Source organism: Haliotis asinina, chromosome 11, assembly GCF_037392515.1.
Source record: "Haliotis asinina isolate JCU_RB_2024 chromosome 11, JCU_Hal_asi_v2, whole genome shotgun sequence".
NCBI classification, from domain to species: Eukaryota; Metazoa; Mollusca; class Gastropoda; order Lepetellida; family Haliotidae; genus Haliotis; species Haliotis asinina.
This window is the reverse complement of record NC_090290.1, coordinates 44645182-44673132: the sequence shown is the minus strand read 5'-3', so window position 1 is coordinate 44673132 and position 27951 is coordinate 44645182. Positions and strand designations below refer to the sequence as shown.

Sequence of the window (27951 nt, the reverse complement as noted above, 5' to 3'; positions counted from 1 at the left end):
CTATGCTTTATGCTTTGCCAAGGAACATAATGTCAGTTTTTGAGGAAAAGTAAAGCCTACTGAAAATCAGTTTATTGATAGCAATAGCTACCTTTGCTGTGGCTTTAATGATACGTTTCCAAATATTATTATATGATAGCCATAAATTACTACTTTGCTGTCATTAAACTATAAAATATTTCAGAGTTTGTATTCTCTAAGTGTTTAGTAACATTAACGTAAAGCTTAACCAAAGAGAAGCTTGAGTTATGGAATATGAGTGTGAAACTAACGGGAAATAACATACATGTGTAATGGTAGGAAGCTGTGTGGTATCTGTAGTGTAATATTACATCATAACATCATATTGGCATTAAGAAATACTGTTTTTCTTTGAAAACAGTGCATTTTTTTTTATTTACTTGTACATGTCATATCAGTCACTTAAAGTCTCCTTTTGTTAAGTAAAGGATATTAGTGTAGCCAGTCTCAAAAACCATGTTACCAGTTAGAGAGAATGTTGGCTTGCTGTTCCAAACATTATGGATATGACCTATTGTTCATGATGATGATGATGATGATGATGATGATGATGATGATGAAACACTGGATTGTGGGCAAGATATGACTGTTTACAAACTGCAGTCATATTGCCGAGTACTGTTCCAGATAATGAAAGAAGAAGAAGGAAAAAGAAAAAAAAGCCTCTTGAAACCCAAAACCTGTTATTTGGAATGTTGCTAAGAATTAAAGAAGTGAACTTTCATGTTTGTTTAAATTTCTGATGTTAAATTTAAGTTGTTTAGAAGCCAATTATATGTTTTGCATACATTGTCTTTTAGCAATATCTGTAAGCATTCAAAGCTAAACTTTACCATGATACCATACAGTAGCTAGTTAAAAGATAATCAAAATGCTGGTAGTGTTAGTAACTATCATGCGGACAGTCTACAGTTGAAAGAGTAGGGTCGCTATCATGCAAGTGATATGCATTTAAGTAGTATTTTAAACTTTAGCATTATTTCCAAAACCACTAAATAGTTACTTAGTTCTGTGGCAGACCTCCATTCCATTTGTGATTTAAGAGGAAAATAAGACAGCTAATCGAAGGGAGATAACTCCATCTCTACTGCGTGACAATATGGTTAACCATATCTTGTTTTGTTTGTTGTGTAATGCCTACCAGGGCACAATTCCAGCTGCAAACTGGGATTTGACTTGACCTTAATAGCATTTGCCGTAGTCATTGCGAAAAGGATAATAGTTTGTAAACTTATGAAAATCTTGTTTTTACGCAAACTAAAGTTATTTTAGGTATGCTTCTTAACCTTTTAAACTTACTTTGCAGTAATCTCTCTCTCTCTCTCTCTCTCTCTCACACACACACACACACACACTCTCTTTATCTCTCACTAATTAACTCATACACACACACTCTCTCACACACAGACAGATTAACACGCTCTTTCACACTCACATACTAATGAACTCACACATACTCATACAGACACTCCTTAACAAACTCTCACAAACATACACTCTCTCTCTCTCTCTCTCTCACACTCATTAACGCGCGCGCACGCACACACACACACACATACTCACTGTAGTAACTTCCCAGCCATTACACCATGACCTGACACTGCTGAAGGAGGTCAGAGGAAAGCTGTGTAGATCGACCACTTCCTGGTTGCCAGATAGGGCAGGCATGTGTTCACTACAGAGCACATACTGGTATTTACAGTACAGGATAACGAGCGGTACAATCATGATGATAATCTTATCTCCCAGGTCTTCACGTACAAGTGCCAGAGTGAGTGAGTGTGGCTGTGCGTCACATCTTGTGATATTTCAACAATACCATTATAGAGGACAGGAATGGGGTCACACAATGAACTCATAATTGAACTAGTCCTTAGCTTGACAAGCAGGACCCGTGAAGGTCCCGGGGTAGAATAGGCCTTCAGCAACCCATGCTTGCCATAAAAGGCGACTCAGCTTGTCGTAAGAGGCGACTAACGGGATCGGGTGGTCAGGCTCGCTTACTTGGTTGACGCGTGTCATCGGTTCCCAATTGCGCAGATCGATGCTCATGTTGTTGATCACTGGATTGTCTGGTCCAGACTCGATTATTTACAGACCGCCGCCATATAGCTGTAATATTGCTGAGTGCGGCGTAAAACTAAACTCACTCACTCACTCACTCACTTGACAAGCAGGTGCTCTAAACATTAAGCCACCATACCACAATTTGAAGGGAGAAATGTTTACATGGTTTCCGAACTATGGGAGATTTAGTTGTCATTAGTTAATCACATGGGTCTAGGAAATACTATTGTCTTGTAAAGAAGAGAAGTGTAGTGTTTGATGGACTAAAGGTTTGATAAAGCTAATATAAAAATATTAATGAAGGTACCTTTGTGGTTCTAAAGATGATATCTGGCACAAATCAACAGTGAAATATTATTCTGGGAATATGGACACTGAGATGTTTTGGGGATGTCCTCCAATACTTCTGTGTCTACTGGGTGCATATTTCTGGGGGCAATAAAGTGAGTGAGTGAGTGAGTTTAGTTTTAGGCCGCAATATTCCAGCTATATGGCGGCGGTCTGTAAATAATCGAGTCTGGACCAGACAGTCGGCAATAAGGTAGACTAGTGGTTACAATGGTTGCTCGTCATGCCACTGACCCATGTTTGAACCCCCACATGGGTACAGTGTATGAAGCCAATTTCTGTTATTTCTCTGCTATGATATTTCAGGAATATTGCTAAAAGTGGCATAAAGCCATACTTGCTCTTATTTCTCTCATTTGATATTCTGTGGCATTGAATGAAAGGAAATTAAAAAATGTGATAATCACCTGAACTGACCCAGTTAGATATGAACTGTCAAACAGGGTTTCAATGTGCATTATATCCTTATTTTGACTTGTTATCTATATAAATTATAGAGATCAATAATTGTTTACTGAAATATTGATCAATTATTGTCAAATGGTTGAGAAGTAACTACCAAAAATGATTAAAAAAGGTCAGAAAGAAATAAACCTAGTTTAAGTCACTGCTAAGGGATGACATATTTAGGCTTATGTTAATGAAACCAGGACCTGAACATAATTCAAATATTGAAACTTTACCTGTTTTCGTTAAACCATCCATAGTGATTATATAAGTCAAGAAATCTGATCGAAAATTATTTAATATTTGAAGTTTCTCATCACAGTATCAATATTATTAGTATCCACAGTTAATCACAATGTCAGTAATTGACAATGTTGCCAGAAAGTGAAATGTTTAACAGAAAGACATCTCTGCTTTCCTTGTAAATTACTATGTCATGTTTCATGGGTACAAAAGTACTTGTATTTTAACCTCAGATCCACTTACAACAATAATCTCAGCCAACATGAGCAGTGACTCGTCATTCACTAGGAGGAAAATGTTTAAAATGGTTTATGTTACTTCTGTCATCGTAAGCTTGAGATAAGCCCACGTGGTTCAAGGAATGTTTACTGGCTTATCTTTAACGTCATCAGGTGTAAACACTAGACTATTATGACAAGGCCTTGTGCACTTTATTGATTGTGAGAGATGCCAGACAGCCAAGTCCGACTCTCTGACTTAATTTACTGTGGTCATCAGGTCCTTGTTTGGTGGGATTTGATCATAATATTCATTGCTGGCTTTTGTGGCTAAGCCCAAGTTATTAGTTGCATAATGTGATGATGTAGCTAGAATATTGCTCACCTGTGAAAAGTCTTGGTTAAAAGCAGTCAGTTTTTCTAAGAGGTGCGAAACAGGATCTGATGGTTGCATGGATGATGTGCCAATGATCATGATCAGTTGATGCTCATGATATCAATCACTGGATTGTCTGATCCTATATTGACCACTATTATATTGTGGAGTGAAAATGTTAAACAACACATATAATATCAATTATGGGCTGTTGTCAATTTGACACAAGTAATGTAAGAAACGAGCTTGTGAAAAAAACATTATTTACCTACAAGACAATCTTTGTCTGGTCCAGTGGAGAGAGTGTCTTGGACATTGCTATATGCAAAAGTAAGGTCAACTATGGAGTCTTGTAGGTCCTTTTGGTGGCTGTGGTCTTCAAGATCTTTTTCTCTGATAAATATATATATATGTGGACCTTAAGGTACATCCCATACTTTAGCTTTAACTGAGTAACAGTGTTAACACTAAAATGGCTTTGTGTAACAGGCCCTTGCACCTTTTCACAAAGTGAACTTTATTTTATAGTTATGATCGTAACTCCTTTACGTAAACATGTGCTTACAGCATGTGCTTTCTTTACAGCATCTGACCTCATATGCTGGAGTGGTGAGGATTCAAATATGAAAATACGTCTAAGCAAAAATTCAACATTAGTTGTCCTAAACAATTCTGAATCTGAACTGTAAAAGTACAATAGAGAAACAGAAAGCAAATTACATACGAGACCAATCTTCATCGGATGTGCCAGGATGCCAGCTTCTTGAAGTGATGAAAATACTACCCGCGTTGTTTACTGAGAATCACATACGGAACAATGGCACAAACACGATGACCTGCTTTTATAGCCAGCTTGTTGATTGCCGTCATTACATAAACTTGTTAATACTATCAGCACGGTGATAATGGTCCCTTGAATGTCAGAAATATGTTAATGATAACTGCCAATTATGAACTAGTACATACTGGGACTGAGGATGTTGAAATTTGTTCAAGGTAATGTTTCATTTTCATTGACCATTTGTTCTTCCTCCTTCTCGTACTCCTGTTTCATGTTGTCTTCCTTCATTGTCTTCATTCCTTCCGTCTCTTGTTATGTGCTTGTTTCAGTTTGTTTGCGAAATGATCCAGTGCAGTCTGGACTGTTGTGTGTGTCACAGGGATTGTTCTGGATGTTGCAATGAACAATATGGTCATTGTTTTTGTTACAACATAATGTGATCCTGTTGGACATAGACATCGACAGTATGTGAGAGTTGGGTTTTTTGTTGGTTTACAAGTTTCGACAGAACCCTTGTGAAGATCCAGGTTAGAATTAGTGTTTATCATCCCAAGCTTGTCGCAGGAGGGAACAAGTATGATATGGCAAGTTGATTCCTTCTGTTTTTATTGCTTTCAAATATGTGATTCTGCAGAATATTTATAGTTCAGTAGTTGAAGTGGTCGCTTCTTGCTCTTAAGACCTAAGTCTGATTCCCCACATGGGTACAAACTGTGAAGCCCGTTTCAGTGTCCCTGGCAGTAATATTGATGGGATATTTGTAAAAGCAGCACAAAGCACCGCTCACTCGCTTACTGGGATTCGTTGCTACTCATTTGTATAGATTGATGTTCTTGATGTCAGTCACTGGATTGTTCAGTCCAGACTTAATTTTACAGATTGTTATCATTTTGCTTGAATGTTTATGTGGGAAGCATTTAAAAAGAAAGAAAGAAACGAACATAAATATATGAGAAAAGGAGGGAAGTGATGCAGGTCCAAGATGTTTAGATCGTCATGATGAACCCGTGATCATAGTTATTCCAGCCAATCTCTGTTAGACACATTTATCATTGATTGATGTGCTGCAGTGGTCTATCTGAACTTTAATTATTTAATAATTACTATGCAGAGGAAGTATCCTTTGATTTACTGAGCATTTGTACGGTGCAGGTCAAAGCAGTGCATCCTGTGACAAACTTCCTATTTGTTAAGATGTGCTGTCATATATATATATGTATATGCATGGAGATAAATACAAAGGTTTATCAGTGTCCCAAGTATGATAAGTGGCACATGTGTTCATTGTATCATTAGTGTTCTGTTAAACTCACTCACTTAGATCAGTTTTAGAGGCGTCATTTTTATCTCTCTGCAGTTTCACTTTTCAGTTTTGTTTTTTGACGGTGTTAAAAAGTTTCCTGTTTTTTTGGTCCCTTAAAGAGTTGGCAATCATATCCAATTATGACATTCCATTAATAGGTTTAAAATTGAATTAATTTAAATTTATATTTACGGTTGAATTGGATACCCCAATTTTAAAGTTCATGTGTTTTTGTTTTTCGTCCCTAAAACACTTCTCATACTTCCTATGATCAATCATAACATCCCATTATTACTCTTAAAATTCAGTGAAATTAGTTTATATTATGGTGAATACGATACCCCATTTTTAATGTGTAATCGTTAAGCTGAAGACCATTTCCTGATAGCAAATGCTTCAAACAGGCATTTCAAAATTCCTTTTTGACACTGTCCACAGTACTTACGATCTAGCTTCCACTCCTCGATACACTGTCATCGTCATGTTTATTTGTGCATGCCTCGTATTTGTGTTGTTTGCACTGTGTGTTTTACTGCAACAGGGTCCTCAAAGCCGGCCAACAAATTTAACACTGTGGCGAGCCATCCTGCTCGCATGCCACCGAAAATGCCGAAGTGGGCTGGGTCGAAGGATGATGGTAGTTTCATCGCTTGCATGATCATATCGCTCATCTATACTATACAGCTCAATGTTTGATAAGGATCACGTAATGATGGTGTTGCTGCAAACTGAAGAAGTGATTTGAAAATGTGTCAATGCATTGATTTTGTATCAGCCTTTTCAAAGACTTATCATTAGCCCTTGATCAAATGAGTCATTTTAACTGGAATTAATGTCTATTGTAACTCATTTAATGTTTGTTTTTTTTTGTTAGCCAAAGCCATTATTTGTGAATGTAGTAAAAAATACTATATCAAAGACCTGAAATGAAAGATTTCGATTTTCTTTTTTCACTTAAGGCAATTTTTAACAAATTGTTGATTATTTTAAAAATGTTTTTTCCTAATTTGGTAGACACTTGGGGTTTCTGAATCAGTCCCTGCAAAAGGAAATACTATTTACATGACAACATATGTAACAGTCAGTGATGCACCAACATGAGAGCTGGAATATCCCTATGAAACATTGAGTCGTATATCCCATATACACTCTAATCCGATTATTCTCTTTTTCTTTTCTTGGCTATGTGTTCTATCTGTATTATTTTTGACCATATATCCATATTTCTATTGAACTGAAGTATCATCGAGTGGTTTGAAATGATGCTTGCATTGAAGTGTCCTTATGCTGTTCTTAACTCTTAATGCTGTTGAATTGAATGTGATTGTATTTACCTGGTTTGAAAAACTGGGGCATATAGCTTTCAGCATGTATATCCATCAGTTTCTTGAAAGTAATTTATCTGAGGTTAGTATGCTATATAATAAGTATAAGTTAATATACTGATAGCTGGTGTCAAGAGCTGCCTTATTGGCTATGTAGTACTACTTTATTTACCCAGATTTTATCAACACATGAAGGTCTAGTTTAGAATTGATCTTCAGCAACCCATGCTTGTCGCAACTAACAGGAGTGGGTTGTCAGACTCGTGTCGTCGTATCCCAGTTGCGTAGATCGATGCTTATGGCGTTGATCACTGGATTGTCTGGTTTCAATTATTTACTGAGTGCCGCCTTACGGCTGCAATAGTGCTGCATGCAGCATCAAACAACAAACCATCCAACCCAACCTGTAGATTTTTATCAAGAGCATGTTGAAGATGGGTATCCAGATTGAGCTTGCCGAAGGTTGGGCATTAGGAGCCAAACTGCTGGCGACTCTTTTTGCACTTTCAATACCTAGTTGGGTCCCAATTTCCATGAGGAATTCCAATTTGAAAACATAAGGATATGGATTTGTGTAGCTACAAGTCATGCATGAAAATTGTTCACAGGTAGCAGCTGACATGGTTACTGCAGATTTACAGAATTATTCATTATTGTTTTTATGAGTTTTATAGTTTCGATACATTCGTAAGTGATTCATTTACAGCTGTGATGATATGCAAGCTGTCGTAGCATTGCTGGCTGGTGTTCTGAAAATATTAATGTTACCCATCAAAATGTCTGGGAGTGCTGTATCTTGCAAGATATCTATTTCCTCCTACATGTTCAAACTTCCACAGCCATATCCTCAGTGTCAACACGTCTTTTATCCTCTTTCAAAATGCCATTTCATTTTGGAGGACTAATTGCATATATGCAATTTTTCCAATGTACAGACAAAACTAAAATTCATTTATTTGGTGGTTTCAGTATGATATCATGTCGCAGTAATTGATTTCAAAGTTTTAAATCACAGTTTACTGCTCTTTTGGTAATAATGTTCCATTTAGTCCGTCACAATACATCACTTGAAGATAAAGTTAGGGTATAATTTCATCCCTTGCTAAACATTATACTATATTTTGCATGGGATATTCCATTATTTGTCATGCAGACATTGTGATGTATGATATTGTACACACCTGCATGCTTCTGATTGTCATGTAAAATTTGGCATGATGGTAAAGAAATGGTTTTGTCCTTCTCCTCTTTTCACTGTATGTATTCAGAATTGAGATGATCTTATATGTAAGATGACACCCTGTAGGTAAGTGTCTCTCTTAGTCTCAGAATATATATGATTATGAAAGTAACAAATAAGCCTGTCAAAACTGAAAAGAAGCCCCAGCGAGGTGGTCAGTTCAGAACCTGAGGACGTGTTTCATATAGGGCTTTAGCATTGCAGAAGAGCCAAGCAGTAGGGAAAATAATGTGGCTCAGGGCTGTGAGACTGGAGTTTTTAGCAAATCATTTTTTTCATTCTAGATTCGCATGTTAACTAGGAATCTAAAATTAGACTTTAATGTTGTTGAAATTTAAGAGTCAGCGCTTGAATTGCTCAAGGGGCAGTTGTGTATATGTTTCATGACGTCATTTGATGAATGTGAGCTTGTATTTCTCAGGTGACAAACACATCTGTGGGTGGTAATTACTATGCCATCGGCAAGAGTGAACATACTCCAACTGACCTGTGTGACAGGTGCTTGGTTGGAGAATTATGTCAAATGTATTGATAGGTAGTTACTAGGTTTAATGATACATGGATTGACACAAAACCTGCACTATATGGAATTAAAAATGTTTAACTCAAACAACTTTCACGAAAGTGTGCAACAGCTTTGTAGTATTTTTGACTGCAATGGACGATATAGTCAAGATGTTGTTATGGTGATAACATACAGTGTTCGCGTTAACACAGAAACCTGGGTTTTTGACGCAAAAAAACTAATATGAACATGCAAAAAATATTTTATGGGTTTTGGAATCATTGATTTTGATCTTCTTAAATTTGAAAAAGCACATTAAAACTTAAACATATTGAAAAAAATAACTTTCGGAATGATTCATGAGTCACTCTAATGAAAATTTCATGCAAAAACATTTGGACCACATATTTCTAATTTCATATGTGCATGCACTCGTACAAAACCAACTGAGATCACTGACATAGCAGGGTTCGATTGAAAACATGTTAGGTTACTTGCACCAGGTGCAACCGAAGATAAAAACCAAGTTGCACCAGTCAAATTCCATTTGCTCTGCTATTATTTCCGTATGTAATGAAAGATGCAATTAAATTATTTAAATGTTGTGTCCAAACGTTTATCCACTCAAAAATTACTTGCAGCTGGTTCGAGTTAGAGCAAAAACTAGACTGCACTTTGTAATATTGTGTTTCACCCTGCATAGCAAACTTGACCTTATGATGTGAAACTGGTAGGCAATTTTGGAAGAACAAGAGTTGATTTCTATGCACACTGCTTATTGCACACTTTGATGTTTATCAACGTAGAAATGATTTCTTCCTGGTTTAGATGGGGAATACGAAAAATGGTTTGAGCTCAAAATGAGGCTGAACAATCCAAAATATAATTTGCAAAGAAATAACATGAAACCATGACTTACCATTTTTGCCTATGTACCATCCTCAGTGAACAAAGGGGTTTTTTTTTTTTGTTTTTTTTGGTTTTTTCAATTTCGGTCTTTTCAGCTGCTGTGTTCTAAATTCCTCAGTAACTGATCATGATATGTTAAGCAGTGTGGGTAGACACAGATCATCTGATGACTCATGCTTTGTACAGGTTGTCATGGTTATTATATGAAACTATATTCTGGTGTACAACAATTTTGGAAATGTTGACAAGATGGATGTTGAAGTGTTCCTGAGCAAGGTCAAACGTAGACATGGTTTCCTGGCTAAGATGAGCTGAGGGCCACTTGTATGCATTGACTATTGTCCACCGGCAAACTGCCTGTTGTATACAAGCTTGTTACTTCCCTTTTGTCTTTGTATGCAAGTTTACCACAGGCAGGGAGATGGTAGTATTGACTGATAAACCCCAGAACAAGATACAACTATAACTGCCTGGACACCAGCGATTGGACTGTATACACTGGGAATACAAGTATGATATTACTTGACTGTATGTGTACTCTGTGAATGTCATGATGCTATCCTCTGGGCTGCATACACTGAGAATTTAAGTATGATATCTCCTTGGCAGTATACATTGGAAATATTAGCATGATATCCATTTAGCTGGGGAATATTAGTAAATAGTTGAATATACTCTTAATATAAGTATCATATCTTCAGGGGTGTATAGTCTTGGTATTAGTAGTATGGCGTCTCCTGGGCTGTACATACTGGGAATATTAGTGTGATATGTCCTGACCTGCATTTGTACTCTGTGAATCTAAACATGATATTACTAGACTATGTATGCTCTGTTTGTATAAGAAGGATATCTTCTGGGTTGTATGCACTGGGAATAGAAGTGTGATGTCTCCTGCGCTATATATTATGAATATTATTATGACATCTACCGGACGCTATACACTGGGAATATACATATACATCCAGAGAATACACTGGGAATATTAGTATGATATCTCCAGGGCTGTATACACTGGGAATATGAGTGTAATAGTACTGGGCAGTATATGTACTTTGTGAATGTAATTATGATATATCTTGGGCTGTATACACTGAGGATATTAGTACAATTTCTCCAGGACTGTATACACTGGGAATATGTGTGTGATATTACTGGGCAGTGTATGTTCTTTGTGAATGTAATTATGATATATCTTGGGCTGTATACACTGGGGATATTAGTATGATTTCTCCAGGGCTGTATACACTGGGAATATGAGTGTAATATTACTGGGCAGTATATGTACTTTGTGAATGTAATTATGATATATCTTGGGCTGTATACACTGGGGATATTAGTACGATTTCTCCAGGGCTGTATACACTGGGAATATGAGTGTAATATTACTGGGCAGTATATGTACTTTGTGAATGTAATTATGATATATCTTGGGCTGTATACACTGGGGATATTAGTACGATTTCTCCAGGGCTGTATACACTGGGAATATGAGTGTAATATTACTGGGCAGTATATGTACTTTGTGAATGTAATTATGATATATCTTGGGCTGTATACACTGGGGATATTAGTACGATTTCTCCAGGGCTGTATACACTGGGAATATGAGTGTAATATTACTGGGCAGTATATGTACTTTGTGAATGTAATTATGATATATCTTGGGCTGTATACACTGGGGATATTAGTACGATTTCTCCAGGGCTGTATACACTGGGAATATGAGTGTAATATTACTGGGCAGTATATGTACTTTGTGAATGTAATTATGATATATCTTGGGCTGTATACACTAGGGATATTAGTACGATTTCTCCAGGACTGTATACACTGGGAATATGAGTGTAATATTACTGGGCAGTATATGTACTTTGTGAATGTAATTATGATATATCTTGGGCTGTATACACTGGGGATATTTGTACGATTTCTCCAGGGCTGTATACACTGGGAATATGAGTGTAATATTACTGGGCAGTATATGTACTTTGTGAATGTAATTATGATATATCTTGGGCTGTATACACTGGGGATATTAGTACAATTTCTCCAGGACTGTATACACTGGGAATATGAGTGTAATATTACTGGGCAGTATATGTACTTTGTGAATGTAATTGTGATATATCTTGGGCTGTATACACTAGGGATATTAGTACAATTTCTCCAGGGCTGTATACACTGGGAATATGAGTGTAATATTACTGGGCAGTATATGTACTTTGTGAATGTAATTATGATATATCTTGGGCTGTATACACTGGGGATATTAGTACAATTTCTCCAGGGCTGTATACACTGGGAATATTAGTATGATTTCTCTAGGGCTGTATACACTGGGAATATGAGTGTAATATTACTGGGCAGTATATGTACTTTGTGAATGTAATTATGATATATCTTGGGCTGTATACACTAGGGATATTAGTATGATTTCTCCAGGGCTGTATACACTGGGAATACATGTGTGATATTACTGGGCAGTATATGTACTTTGTGAATGTAATTATGAAATCTCCTGGGCTGTATACACTGGAAGTATAAGTTATATATTACTTGGCTGTATGTGTACTTCGTGAATGTAGTTATTTCTTCTGAGTTGTATAGACTAAACATAAGTATATATGTACCACTATAACTTAAATCATTGATAAATTATGTGAAATTGTATGGCAGTATTAAGATTGTGTTAAAATGAGGTGACTAGATTTAACAGTCACATGTTAATATGGTCAGTGTTATATTATTATTATTGTCAGTGAAGCTGTTATGGCACTATAAAGAGGGGTATTGTAATGAGGATGTGCTGTACAGATCACTGGAAGTTTTTGTATATTTACTGACAACATAATCACCACTCAACATTGGCGTAAAGTTAAAAAGCTAAAATGACATTTTAAAAAAATATTTTCAGATTATATTGGACTGTATTTTTACTGTATAATGAACATTATATCCATATGGAAGGTTCTTACAATCCCTCTGACAAAGGTTTCAAACTGTTAGCATGAAGAACATCACTAAATATTGTTATGGCCGATACTGCACATGTCGTGCTTGGCAAAGAACTTGCCTATGTGGATCTCATTTCAAGGAGCTGTGCATGTCACAGGTTGGCACTCCTACAGTCCTCCAAAATCCAGAATACTGTAAACTGCATCTAGGACAGCCATTCTTACAATAAACTGAAGGATATAACTTACTGGGTTTTTTTGGGTTTTTTTTGAGGGGGATGCAGACCATTTGCTGCATGGTATGAAAGTTGAAATATATGCGACAGACTAAGGTTTAAAAAAGTTGAAATTATTGGTCCATGAGTTGAATGCAGCCATACTTTACAGTAAATGTCCTTGGGCATCAGTTTGAGAAGTAATTGGGTAGAGGGGGTTTTTTTTAGTGAAATACATCACCTCCTCAAAATCCCATCATTAATTGTTGTTACAACTTTCATGGATGTTTCTTTCATATGCCCTGACAAATTAATTACAGAAATAGGAAAGAAACTGATGTTCTTAAACTTCACTTGTGTAGGATAATGCATTTCATTTCCTCTGAGTTTAAAGTTCATTTCCCATCTGAACAAGGAAGAATGTTTTCTGTGTCAATACACATCAAAGTGTGTAGCAGTGTATGTGAAAATAGTCTCCAGTGTTCTCAAAACTGCTGGACAGTTTTACATCATTAGGAGTGAGGCAGTAGGATAGCCAGAATCTGAGGTGTTTGCTCATCAAGACCTGGGTTCCTTTCCCCACAAAATACGGAGACCATATCTGGTGTTCCCCGCTGAATATTGCTGGGATGTTGCGTAAAACTTCAGTCTGTTGAAATAGTATAATACCGATGAATTACAGTCTAACACAAAGTTGAATAGACACAAAAGAAACAAACGCGGAGTGCAGTGAAAAACAACAGACCATTGGTAGAAACAAGTTCCACAGTTTTTCTCTCAAAAATATTAAAAGATGTTTAAGAAACTACCATCACTTTTTGGTCCATTTTCTCAGTTTGTTACACGTGTGGCAAGAAAAGGAGCAGTGCAAAAAGTGAGATGAGCGTGTATAAGTGACGTCAGAGACATGTGATTAATCAATTTCTCTTCATCATCATTTCTTTCCTCCTTGGTATTATCATTTGCATTTTATCAGTCTTGTAAATCCAAAATCCCCTACCTTTTTTAAATGGAATATATGGTTTTGTGTGAACATTCTTCAGCACGTGTTCACTGTATGTTCATTGCATAAAACATTTGGCTCTGGCTGGCTGTGACTTTAGCCACAAGTTTTTGTTTAGTCTAGTAACACAGAGATTTGCCACAGACTGATACTTACAGTTACTGACTGCTTCAGATGAAATGACAAGCCTTGTTAATAGAGTTTTCAAGTGGCCACTTCACTTTCTGTTTTTAATTTCAGTCACTGTGTATGGAACAGAAAGCCATTACCATATAACAATAAGGCTGAATAAAAAAAGTTAATAGTTTCTCGTGTATATTTTTTCAAAAGTGACGAGGGCAGTGACTTTTTAAAAAAGTTTTGACAGCAAAACAGTGATGAGGGAGAGCACGTTTTTATATTTTTTTCTCTTAGAAATACATCTTGGAAAGTTTTGCAGGTGTTAATGAGTTGTAGATTCAGTCACACTCTTTCTTACAGACATTCATTCTTCTGGAGGACAGATAGATGAGAGGGACGCAGCCAAGTCAGAATTATTTATTTTAAACGACAATAAAAACTTGTTATGAGCACAAATAGAAGTGATGCGACAATGCCTGAGAAACATCTCTCTTTATGTATTTAGCCTAATTAGTTGACTTTATCCAGATTGCAACAGAATATCACAATTTTCAATATTTCAAATATAAGATTACACAAAAATGAATCATTTCAAGTGTATCGTCATTCTCAAAATGATCCATCGCCTTAAAACTATCATTGATAGCAGATATTGAGCCATTTTTATGTTTTTATTGCTGCTTTAGCGAATACCTGATTGTGGAAATATTTAGGCATGAAAGTCATATTTTAATCAGTCCAAAAGCTATGCAGTTCAATATCCGGTATTGCATAACATGATGGCTTTTGACATGCCCCATGTGATCTAGCTTGCAGTGGGACGGGAAGTGTTGATTGCTGTGGTGTTATGAAATGTTATAACTGCCTGTCACCCGCTGGGGCCGTATAATGAATATTTCCGTTGACATGATCAGCTTATTTAAAATATGCGTCTCTCAGGTCAAATGTCACTTTATAATCACTTCCACCAACTTGTTTTTATTGAAACAGTAATTAAGGGGGAAAAAAAGGATTTTGCACAAAGAATTCTTTCAGAAGATATTATGGTTAATATATTTGCATCGGATGTTGTGAATCAATTGTAGCCTTTGCTGGACGTTCTGGTGGAAAATTGTGTTTGAAAACTGTTCTAAAATATATAATACACTTTAAAAGTATGTCACACATGAATCACTATGATGTTTACATTCAATGTTGCAATTACAAATTGTGTTGTATCTTTTTTCAAAGTACAATTTACAAAGATTATAACTTTGCATCATTTGAATGTTTTTTTATATTGCCACTTTAAAATAATCTTTTGAATGTCCATTCTCCTACTGAAGAGCATAATGCTTTTCGTAAGAGGCACCGAACGGGATTGGGTGGTCAAGCTCGCTGACTTAGTTGACACATGTCATCAGTTCCCCATCGCACAGATCTATGCTCATGCTGTTGATCACTGGATTGTCTGGTCCAGACTCGATTATTTACTCAGGGCCAATCCACAGAATCCAGCAGGTTTCTGTGCTGTCAAGTTTTTCTTTATGATTTGCTACAACAATAGCTTTATTATTGTTGCCCTGACTTCTGGCTAATAATTCAATATTTTGTTGTTGGTGTTCGTTCGTTTGATTTTAATAAACATTCTCATCAACGGTTTAATTGTCAAGGCTAAGGAGTATTACTTCATAGTATGCTGTTGTAGATTGTTTACTGGGGTCATGTGGTCTGGCTCATTGTTTTGTTGACATTTGTCATTGTATCATGATAGTGTTGATGCTCATTCCATGATCACTGGATCATGTACCAATGCTCATGCTGTTGATCACTGAGTCATGTATCAGTGCTCATGCTGTTGATTACAGGATCACATATTAATGGTCAAGCTGTTGATCGCTGGATCACATATCAGTTCTCATGCTTTTGATCACTGGATTTGAATGGTACAGACTGGATTATTTGCAGGCCACCACCATATAGTGGAAATACTGCTGAGAGCATTGTTAAACAAAAAAAAACAACAAAAGTGGTAAATGTTTGAAATCTGCATTGCTGCCTTAAGTTGCATGCTACTATTTAGCTGGAACAATGTAAAAAGCGGCCTTTCACTAAATTAACTAATTCACTTTTAGATCCATTCATTATCTCCCGATCCTTGAATAACTTCACAACAGCATTGTAATCTGTTACAACAGCCTTGTAATCTGTTACAAGTGTAATTACGTTCAGGGGCTAGTGTACTATTTTCGACAGATTTGTAAACACTAGTTGTGAGACACAGTCACCGCTTGTCGTCAAAGTCAAAGATGTGTAGTCTTCACATGTTTTCTGGTCAGTGTGAAGGCTAAAGCAAATAGACTGACCAGGTCAATGTGAGGCGGATGAAGGCCAGAAAATAGCAATAAGTATTTGGTGGTTTCCGCATACCACTGATTTTCTGCCTCGCAAAATGTTGGCTTGGCTACAAGTGAAAGATGTTCTTTCAAACTGTATGTATGATGTTTTTTGTATAATTTATTACATGTGAATATTGACGTTTTCAGATGCACATGTTTACTACTTACTTCTAAGCAGTTGGTTGTGGAAGATCTAATGTTCCTTGTTGACACTACCAGTTTCTTGTTCACATCTAACAGCTGGGACATTTGGGAATATTTTCTAACTCGGACATCTTAATGTTTAACTACTTTGTTATAGTAATTCTGTATAATTCCATGTATATATAAGGTTTTGAATATATACTGTTCACACTTTGCTTAGGATCAAAGCATTGATTTAACTGAAAAATCCTGTGGGGACAAATTTAGTTTAAATGTCTCGGCCCATTGTAAGTATAGATTCAAGTTTTCATTATGCAACTGCATTGTGTTGACCTGTAACTGTAACTGACAGGTGTTGTGTACGTGTAAGTGGCCTGTGGCATGATGTGCAAAATGGTTGATTTGTGCCATGAAACCCATTTTAATGGTTGCTCATGTATCAGGGGCATGCATTTGGCTTAAAGTGACTGTTTTCATAAAGATGTGTTGCCATGTCATCATTTATTCAGGTTTAAATGGATGCACATTCTGTGTTCAAGTTGCGAATGTTTATGATCCTTTGCAGAGTGTAAGTAGTGTATCTGTTGAAATACATGTTAGTATCACAGGATCAGGTGTTACACCAGGCGTGTTTTCCTTGTTGATACAGCATACTTAATCACCATTTTGATAAATATCCAGGATTCTTTGCCTTAACGTTGTTTTATATAAATGCTAAATATTCTGACATTATTCCATGATGTTTCCTCTGCAAGTCTTCAACTTGACTTTGTGTTCTATCATACAGACATCTTGACTCATGTGGACTTCCTTCCCTTAATTCTCAGGAAAACTATTGATAATTTATCACATTAGGTCCAGGATGCTATTTCACAGGGAACAAAATAAGGAATTAAAGTTGATTACCGAACCACAGTGCTTTCTTCCACCGAAACATAGGAGTTGGGTAGGTGAGAAGACCCCATATTATTGAATCATAGGTTTACTTAGGTAAGTACAGTTTTGAACTAGATTTTACAAACTCGTACAGGGCAGGCATTTTGATTGGATGAGTAAAAGAGATTCTGTGCTAAGCTAGTGAACAGCAAGAAAGGGGAAACTAATGTTTAGTCTCTGAAAATATGTAATGTTTTTAGAAACCAAGAGCTTAAATTAAATTAAATTAAATTAAACTTAAACAATAGCCCAAGTGGGGTGTTAAAACAAAAAGGGATCGTTACTTGCTTCATATAGGGTTTTGTGTTTAAGGCTATGTGGAGTAGATGGTATGTTTTATGGACTAGAGACAGTAAGAGGTGGTTCTGCAACTGGGAGAACTTTATAAGTCAATTTGAGAACAAGGTTGTGAAATATTTGTGTTTGGTTATGTATCTAGAGCCTTTTCAAGAACAAACTCAGTACTGGAACCTTGCTTCAGTCCACTTCATCTGTAGATCAATATTTAACAGGTGTAAAGGTTGCCAAATCATCTAAGGTGCAGAGTTGCCTCCCTTGGGCAATCCTTAAACTGGTATCATGGGTTTGATTCTGGATTTGAGTCTGGGTTGGCCCAGATTATGTCACCAGCAAACATTGTCTAGTAGATGGGTTGCTGAGGTAGCCTAGTGATTAAAGCATTTGCATGTCGTGCCAAAAACTGGGTTCGTTTCATGCATGCTTATTATGTGTAAGCCCATTTCTGGTGTCCCCAGCCTTGATATTGCTGGAATTTCGGTAAAAGCAATGTAAAATATTCTTACTCATTTACTCATTCTTAGCACATAAAATACCTCTTTCTTACTTACTCTGAGTAAATGCAAACATTGTTTATTATTGCCTTTTTGCAAAAAATGAGGGAATTTTTCATAATATTCAAGCAATATTATAAGATGGGACAGTAGAAATGGACGTCACATTGTACCCATGTGGGGAACTGGGGTCTCAGAAGTGACAACCAGCTCCATAACTATGTTTACTATGAAGGATAGACTAGGAAAAACAATTTGTGTTTTTGTGACCAGGTTTGAATGAATTAATCCAGTGTAAAATATTTAAGTTTAAGCTGATTTGTGGGCTTCAAGTTTTGTTTATGTTATGCAACCACCCTCAAAATACTGAATGGACTCTTCCATGTTTTGCAGGTAATACAAATCGAGCAGGTGGAAGTGGACCTGGCCCAGACGGGGGTGGAGGAGGAGGACCACCTGTTGGAGGTCTTGGCGGGTTGTTTGCTGGAGGAGTACCTCGATTACCTAATAAGGGCAGAACTGGAGCAGCAAATAGAGGTGAGAATTTTGGGTTTAGATGTTGTGTAATCGTATTTTTATCCCCCAGCAATGCATTTTGCTGCAGCTATTACTTTGGACTTTGTGCAAAATTGTGTATTCAGGAGCAGAAGATATATACTGTTAGATATTTGGTCACCAAACTTTACATTCCAATAGATTTGATGAATTGGAGTGTTTTGGTAGATTTCTGAATAAAACAAGGTATTTCTATGCCAACAAATTTTCCTTTGATTGAAATTGCTGGTAGAGCTCTTCAGCAGAACGTAAGAACTTTTATAATGCTCTAATTCCACTTTCAAGAACCAAATGACAGAAATCAACAGTACCACTCTTTTTCCAGTATCAGCTTTGTATATCAAACCCCAGAGGCTCTCAATCAGTCTGTCATTGATACAAGCATGCTAGTGTATGAATAATTTACTTGTATATAAGGTAGATCATTAGATCAGTGGGAAGGACAATATAACATTTACCATATTCATAACTAGATGACATATTCATGAAGAGTATTTTAGGGATATTGATGACTTTGTCTGTTCACTGGTGTCAAGTGTATATGTTGTCCTCTGGATTGTGTGAGTTTGCCCTGGGTTATGTGTGTTTGCCCTGGATTGTGTGTGTTTGCCCTGGCTTGTGGGAGTTCCCGTCTGGATTGTTTGTTCCCCTTTTGATTGTGAGTTCCCTTTTATTTGTGTGTGTACCCGTCTGGATTGTGTGTTTTCCCCTGGATGCTGTTAGTTCCCCTCTGGATTGTTTGTATTGCCTTCTTGTCTTAGTGAACACCCCATGGATTATGTGAGTTCCTCCTGCTTTATGTGAGTCCTCCCTGGAGTATGTGAGTTTGCTCTGAATTGTGTGAGTTCCTTTCTGGATTGTGTGAGTTTGCTCTGGATTGTGTGAGTTTGCCCCGGCTTGTGTGAGTTTGCCCTCCCTTGTGGGAGTTCTCTTCTGGATAGTGTGTTCCCCTTTTGATTGTGTAGGTGCTATTCTTGATTGTGTGTTTCCCTCTGGATGGTGTTAGTTCCCCACTGGATTGTGTGGAGTGATGGCACCGTGGATTGTGTGAGTTTTCTCTGGATTGTGTGAGTTCCCCTATGGATTTTATGGGTTTCCATCTTGACTGAGTGAGTGCCCCATGGATTGTGTGACCACCCCCAAATGATGTGGGTTTTCCTTTACTGAGTTTGCACTGGATTCTGTGAGTTCTATTTTGGATTGTGTGAGTTGCCCTCTGGATTGAATGAGTTCCCTTTTGGATTGTGTGAGTTCCCAGCTGGATTGTGCAAGTTTCCTTCTTGACTGTGTGATTTCATCCTTGACTGAGTGAGCCCCCATCCCCCACCCCTACCTCTGGAATGTGTGACTCCCCACTTGACAGTATGTTTTGATATTTATTCCCCAGATATGTGTACATATCAATACATTGTGTTGTATTGTATTTATTCCATAGTTTTATCTCTATGTGTAGTCTCCAGTGTACGGTTTGTCTGCAGGTTAGTATGTATATAATTCCATAGTTGTAGATGTGTATTTCAAGCATCATCCTGTCTGTGGGGTATATAACATTATACCACCTGAGAGCCTGCTCCTCACAGCCAATGGTTCTTCTTCCAGCTCCTGGTCCAGCAGGTCCAGCACTCCGTCCCCCTGGCCCACGGCCACCGGTGACCAATAATCCCTCCCGCCTCAGCAACGGAACAACGCCCAGTGCAGGACCACCACCACCTCCACCACCACAGAATAAGAAATTTTCAATCCCAAATACCACAGAGTCTTCTAACCGACCTACCCCTCCAGTGCACAACAGTACTAACGGGGTAGGCCCAGGGGTCCCGATGAGACAGCAGCCCCGGAGTCAACCTCCCCCTCCCCCTGCACGACCAGCATCAGGGAGCATATCAGGCAGACCCAGTAGTATGGTCGGAAGACCCCTGCCACCCCCTCCTCCCCCACATCAGAATCAAGCCCCACCACCCCCTACTCGTACTAATGCTCCCCCACCTCCCAGCCGACCCTCAGCCCCTCCCCCACCAGCTAGAACTACATCCAATCAGAGTGGGGGTACTATAGGACGATCTTATGGGCCTCCTTCAGCCCGCCCCCCTCCACCTCCTGCAAGGAAGGATGTACCTCCACCCCCTCCCCCTCATGCCCCAAGTGCACCCAGCAGGCCCCCACCTGCTCCTTCGTCAAACCCTCCCCCATTGAGGAGGCCAAGTTCTTCAAGCTCTTATGGATCAGGAGGTGACGGTAAGTATCATGGGTCTTCATGCAGAGTTGCTGCCCTTTGTTATGGCAGGATCCATGTATAATTAATACAATCTGTGTTACCCTGCTCTTTCATACAACATTGAGATAATAAAACTGGGCTATACTGAAATACAATTAACTCTAAGCCATAGGATTTTGTTTTGAAACTCAATTAAAACAGGGTTGTTAGTATGTTGCTTTGCATGTTCTTGCAAGTGTGCTGCAGTTTAGGTTGATAATGATAATGATAATAATTCACTTATATAGGGCCTAGTATCCATCTGACTAGTTGCTCACTGGATGCTCTAATCAGAATCTGATTATCATTACCCTGGATAACCCAAGCTGCCTCTTAGGCGCTAGAAGGTTATGGTCACAGGACTTCATCTCACTGGGTACCCGTTTTCTGCTGGGTGAACAGAGACAAATTTGAACAAACTGACTTGCCTAAGGTGAGACCACATGTTTCCCATGTGCTTCGTTGTAATGAATAAAATTCAGGACTTTTCCCACTTCACCATTTAAAAGTGTGCAGGTCGATGCTCATGTTTTAATCACTGTATTGTCCAGATCCAACTCAAATATTGACAGCCTGGTGTCACATTACTGAAAGCAGAATTGCTCAACATTAGCATTAACATATACAGACTTGAAGAAAAACTCACTCCCCTCTTTTATAAGTCATAGATGATGGTCAGTTGGTTGTATATGTCAACTTATATGTTGTATATGAAAACTGATACATGGGAAGATCTGACTTACTGGCCTTCACATGATGTTTGTCGTGAAAAGTGACTAACAGGAGCAGACACCCAGACTTATGCTAGGGTTACACTGTGCTCTATCGTCCACAACAGCCCCATTTCGCCAAAACTTAGTGAAACAGTAACAAATTGGGTTGGATGTGAGAAAACGTTTGACTGAATGAGAGTCTGTGACTTCTGTGGATGCCGTAAAGTTTTACAATATTAAGGATTAGTAGGATTGGGTTCTACTATATTCTGATTTGGTACAGATGGACTAGAAACGCCATGCCCTGCAGGACTCCATGTGTGCCCTTCTGCAAACATGCGAAAACAAAACACAAGTTTATGCTGCTCTTGTCTCTCTGGATACAATTGCTGCTATAGCTTGGAAGGCCTAAATTTTATACTGATGGCACCAACGTGCACCAAAGCTGGCCAGGGTCCATGTTTCCATAGAATATCATGACAAAACAGTGAAATCCCTGATCAGAACGTGAGAAACTTGAGGGAAAACCTTCAGGACACGACAGGCCAGGTGGAAACGTAATGGACTGGGAGCTGCTCCATTATGCACCTTTGAGTTTGCAGGACTCGGCAGCACCTATTTCCCAATAGCCCATCATGAATACCATGATAGACCTAACAAAACTTGACTTTGGAGGGGGGGAGAAATGGCCAGAATCCCATAGCACTATACCCTTCAGGGAATCAGCGTTGTCGTGGCCTTCAGGAGCCTGGTGTAACTTTGGCATACATTGATTGACACATCATTATAATCCAGTAGTTGAGATCGATGTTCATAATCTCATTGATAATAGCTGGATCATCAAGTCAAGACTCCATTCGCCACTGACTACTGTCAGACAACTGGAATATTGTTGTGATCGGTGTTAAACACCAAACATTTTAGAAATCTCGATTGCAATGATTTTTATGGTCTATGTTTATTTTGAAATAGGACAAACTATTTTTTGTCTTTTTCAGATTTTGAGAAGAATTTCCGATTCCATAGTATGAGCGAGCTGCCTCCACCAGAGCCCTTTTCAAATAGTAATAAAACATACCCCAGTAGAAATCCCAGAGCTAGTGATGGTAAGTACATAGCGATGGATATGGATATTTTCTGTATGATCCGATATATAGCTCACAGTTACTCAGTAAACATTTAGTTGCTTGCAAGCAAACATAAACAGAAATATTAAGATCCTTGTGTTTGTCGTTATTGTAAACTGGACATGTACGTCACAGTAGTGTGTTGCTTTAAGCCATTACATTGTGTCGAGAGAAATCAGTCCCGAGTAAGGTTGTATTACAACCTACCAGGGATTGATTAAACACTCTATTTCCCAAGACATGGTGTGATAACACATTTATCTAGACGAATGTATTTACTAAATCAAAAGAAAACAATATACATTGAATCGACTTGTTCTTATTTATGTGAGATGCCACGGTTCATGTTTCCTTGCTGCCATGTTAACACCAGCTGATTGGTTGACCTCAGTGCAGAGCATGTTACTAAAGGCTTGGTGATACACGCTTTTATCACTTTGCGTGGTCACCGAGGTGTGGCGAGATGATATGACTTTTGTACTCCCTGCTCGTGGATCGTGATGGGTGTACATGGAATTCAATCAGTCATGTGAACCAATCAAAACTCAACATTCTTACATGAGGCAGGATAATGAGTCATATTACACATGTGGCGTATCACATGAACCGATAAAAATTAGAATTACTACTCACCTGTGAAAGATAATGCAGTTTAATATTTTTATGGCAATATTAAACTAATGTAGTACCGCTACATGTATGATGTCATAATGTATTACAGCTATGACATCACGATGCTAATACCTCTCTCACAATTTTAGTTTTTGCTGGACTTTACTCAGCAGAAAGCTGAGAATCATCATAGTGTAGGCAGATTCTGTTGGTTTTTGGTGGAGAGTAATACACAGAATATTAAACTCGCTTAAATGAAATACCATTTTCATTGAACTCAAAGACTTAGTAACAAATCATTAACTCATCTAGTAAAAATGGGATTACACTGAAGATTGTGTGTATCCTCTATGTCAGCATCCTCGATATCTCCAGGGCATACGTTCCGATACGTCTCCACTATACCCTGGACACATCTACGGGTCGGCCCGATAATTTTATTACCTCCCTTTGCTGGCTTCACATTCTCACAATAGCCAATCAGCTAGGCCGTCGTTATAACCGAGCTTGCCAGTGTCAAGAAAGGTAGCGGTCGCGAAAGTTTGCTCGCAATGCGACTCAGATTTTGGGGAAATCACACAGACATATTTTTAGGTCCGAAATTTTGAAAAAAAAATACATGTGTATGTGCAAAAACTCCTCCTACCTCTTTCAGAAAACCTCTGCATGGTTTGCTTTGCCAACTTTAATCGGTTAGATAATTTGAAAAGCGAAAGCGAGTTGTGATAGGTTCGCTCAACTTCCAAGCGTAGACACCTGATTGAATAAAAACCCAGCCAAGGGAGGTAATAAATTTATCGGGCTGAGCCGTGGATGCGTCCAGGGTATAGTAGAGACTTGTCAGAACGTATGTCCTGGAGATATCGAGGATGCTATGTCAGGGACATCATGTCAAACTGAATTATTTCTTTAAGTGTTTGCTCAAGATAGTAGAAATACAGTCAGGTATTGTTGTTTGAACATTGATGTGTCGGAACTTATCATTCATTGTCTCAAAGTAAAACTTGGATTCTTCGCATTCTTTCATAGTAATATTTAAAATGTTTGTTGGATAAATTTTAATGAGTCTGTGAATTGTTATCATCCTATACAAAAATGTATAATTAATTTTGCGGCCATTTCTTTTTTGCAGGAAGTCAAAGAAGAGCACCCCCGCCTCCTCCCCCGCGGTGAAAACAGGGCTGATTGACATAGGAGAAACATAGAAGTCTTATACTATTGCTGTGCAATTGGGACCCTATTGTATAAAGAAGTAGCCAGCCATCTTGGATCACATCTGCCTCGAGATCTATGTGCTCATCTCAACCCCTTGTCCAGGACTGGTTGAATCTTCTGGGACGTTGGTTTCATTTCTTTTGAGGAGGATTTTGTTTTTCTTTCATCTGCGATTTTCAACATTGACCATATATAAGTAATTGATGAATGTGTTGACACTGTAACATCGGAGGTAGACCTCTGGACCTGTCGTTGATATCAGTGATTGACGCCTGCCATGTTTCTATCAAAACAAGACTACGGCATTCAGTACTGTTTCCTCGAAAAAAAACAAGGTGCTGAGAAACCAAGCACAATATGTCTGTCTGGATATTGGAAGCTTCTCCGCTATTGACTTGTATATAGGTGGCGCTACGCTGGACGTGTAAATAACACAGCAAACAGTCATTCATCTCTGCTTGTAGCTTCCTCGTAGGAGTGAGATTGTGGGATGATTGTATTCACATGTAGTCTGTGTTTGGACTTTATGTTGCATCTATTTAATTATTTGCATTATTCCAAATACTGCTGATGTTGCGTTCGATTTGCATGTATAACTTGTATTCAACAGTCTTAATTCCATCATTTCATGTTTTTACTAGGCCTGTATTTTATTTAATAGAAATACAATTCGTTTTTGTAAGCTATTGAGAAACACAATAGTTACATGAAGTACTCGTAATTTTCAGAGTGTATCTGACATGACAAAATTGTTTTTTTTTAAGGTGATGACTAATATTAATTATTCTTGTTGAGAACTATCATGAAGTATTTGATTTCTGGCTATGCAAGTTATAAATAATGTTTTCCTTGTAGCTACTCAGATATAACTATGTAACTTTCACTTTGTGGCTTTAAGACCAAGGCACAAGACTAAAGCCCCTCCATATTCGGTGTAGATACATGGGGCAATTTGATGGTGCAGAATCATTCCATTCCAAATATTTAGTGGTATTCATTTGCATGATGACTTGTATTTATCTCCCTTTGGTGTTCCTATGAGGTATGATCCTCCGCTTGTGTCAGTTATTTCCCTTGACATTGAAGACTGGATGCCACCCTGTACATTTAGATATATTATTTGAATTGTATAATATTTAGAAATAATGTGTTATATTTGAAAATCATCATCGTGAAAAGATATTGCATTCAATGATATTAGTGTTGTGACAAAGGCATGAAATGAAGGGGAGGTAACTCGCACAAGCAACAGGATTTATCACCAGCATTGTATTCTATTGGTGAAGGAAAGAAAATTGCTCAAACTGAGACTTTATAGTGCGTTTAAGCCAATGCAAGAATGCCCATATTTGTTTCAACACTGATCGTAGTTGACTCCATGATGTTAGAATTAGAAGTAGGAACTGGTTATGACACATGGTAAGTCAGCCTGGATTGTTGCAGTATTTCATTGTACAGAGTTATCTTCCACAGCCATGCCAGTACCCAATGTTCAAGGGTTTTCATGCTAGATTTGTACTGATTATGGTATTTGGTCTTTCATTAAAGCTCTGCTTGTTAGATTCTGAAATTACTGCTTTTTTCATGACACCTTGACCTCCACATTGAGGTTACATGCTATAAGTTACATATATACTGTTGGGCCCCACGCACCTGTCTGGTCACAGTGACCTGTTAGGGCAGTGCTGTATAAGTTTATACTGGCTAATTCACAAATCTGATTCATCAATTCCAAAATGAGTTCCCCGCTATAGGCCTGTTTCCATTCCAGATTTGTCCTAACTGCTTTGGTTTTTCTTTTTCGGAAAAGTGAAATGTATACGACTTGTGTCACTGTGAGCAATTCACTCAATTTGAACTGCCATGCGTTTTCGTAACCTGAGGAGGCGGAGTCAGATGATGCACAGCTGCCATTTTCTGAGACTCAGTGTTGTAGCCTAATGGTTAAAGTATTCACTTGTCATGATGAAGACCCAGGTTCAATTCTGCACATCTGTACAATATGTAAAGTCCATGTCTAGTGTCTGTTGCTATGATATTGCTAAATATTCTAAAGGCTGTGTAAAGCTAAACTCAATCTCTTACTCCAAGACACATTGGCCGTACATTGCCCTCACTAATTAATAAGCTGATTTAAGGTGGTCTTTGGTAAAGTAGGTGGAGTTGATTTACAGTAATAAGTGCATCAGGAATACCAGCTGATACAATGGTTTAAGTAGATGTTCAAGTAGATTTACGCATCTGCGTAGATCAATGCTCATGCAGTTGATCACTGGATTGTCTTGTCCAGACTTGAATATTTGCAGACCGCCGCCACACAGCTGGAATATTGCTGAATGTGGCTTAAAATTATACTAAATCACTTACTTAAATAGATATAACTGTGTTGGGTATTCTTGTATTGGCAGAATGGCATCCAGAAAGCAAGGATGTGTTGTAGCATAGCTTCACATCAGCAGCCTAAATTGGAGGATCCAGGGAAGATTTTCATGAGTGGAGGACTTGATGTTTTAGCAGGATGGTCGGGAAGTTTAATGGTTAAAGCATTCCCTTCTTGCACTATGAACATTGGTTTGGTTCCCAGTAACATTTTAGGTCTGGGGTCAAGTGGCATAGCTACATCTTGAGCAGATATGAAATGAATTGCAGTTCGAAACCGTACACAGAAATTATCTAGTAGCCAACAGACAAGGTACCATTATTTCATTGCCTGAAATGAAAACTGACTAGTCTCAGGCATCAGGCAGTGGGATTTTTGAACCCCTGGGGCTGGTGTGAAGCTGTGTGTATAGGGAGTGGTACAACAGATCTTTTTTCCAGGGCTCACTGTATGTAGTGAATATAGTAGTTATACCACACTGTGTATAAACATTATACAAGGTAACATGACATATCTTTTATATTGTATAGATTGGCTAGCACCCAAGCCATGGTTGATTTTAATGATGATAGACCTCACCTAGGTCCTTTATGTTACAGATGACAATAAGGAAAACCATATTCACCTAATAAGCACCTGCTTTCGCTAGTATTGAGTTTTAAGGTCTCACATAACAATAATTTCAATATTATACCAGGAAGTTTCATGAAACTGCACATGTATAAATATAAATATGTTTGTATTAAAATGATCTTTCACAAGTCAGAA

General features: G+C 38.0%; 1 protein-coding gene across 2 annotated transcripts in view; it reads left to right on the top strand.

Moving 5' to 3' along the window:
- LOC137256530 (WAS/WASL-interacting protein family member 1-like) overlaps positions 1 to 27951 on the top strand; it is a 46305-nt gene extending 18354 nt beyond the window's left edge. Inside the window, exons 3-7 of one of the 2 annotated variants that reach the window (XM_067794373.1) lie at positions 6346 to 6441; positions 18721 to 18864; positions 20482 to 21117; positions 22848 to 22955; positions 24721 to 27951. In XM_067794373.1, the coding sequence (XP_067650474.1) occupies positions 6346 to 6441; positions 18721 to 18864; positions 20482 to 21117; positions 22848 to 22955; positions 24721 to 24761 (1025 nt within the window). In that variant the 3' untranslated portion in view covers positions 24762 to 27951. The remainder of the gene's footprint in view (positions 1 to 6345; positions 6442 to 18720; positions 18865 to 20481; positions 21118 to 22847; positions 22956 to 24720) is intronic. The other variant, XM_067794374.1, reaches the window with a different exon arrangement.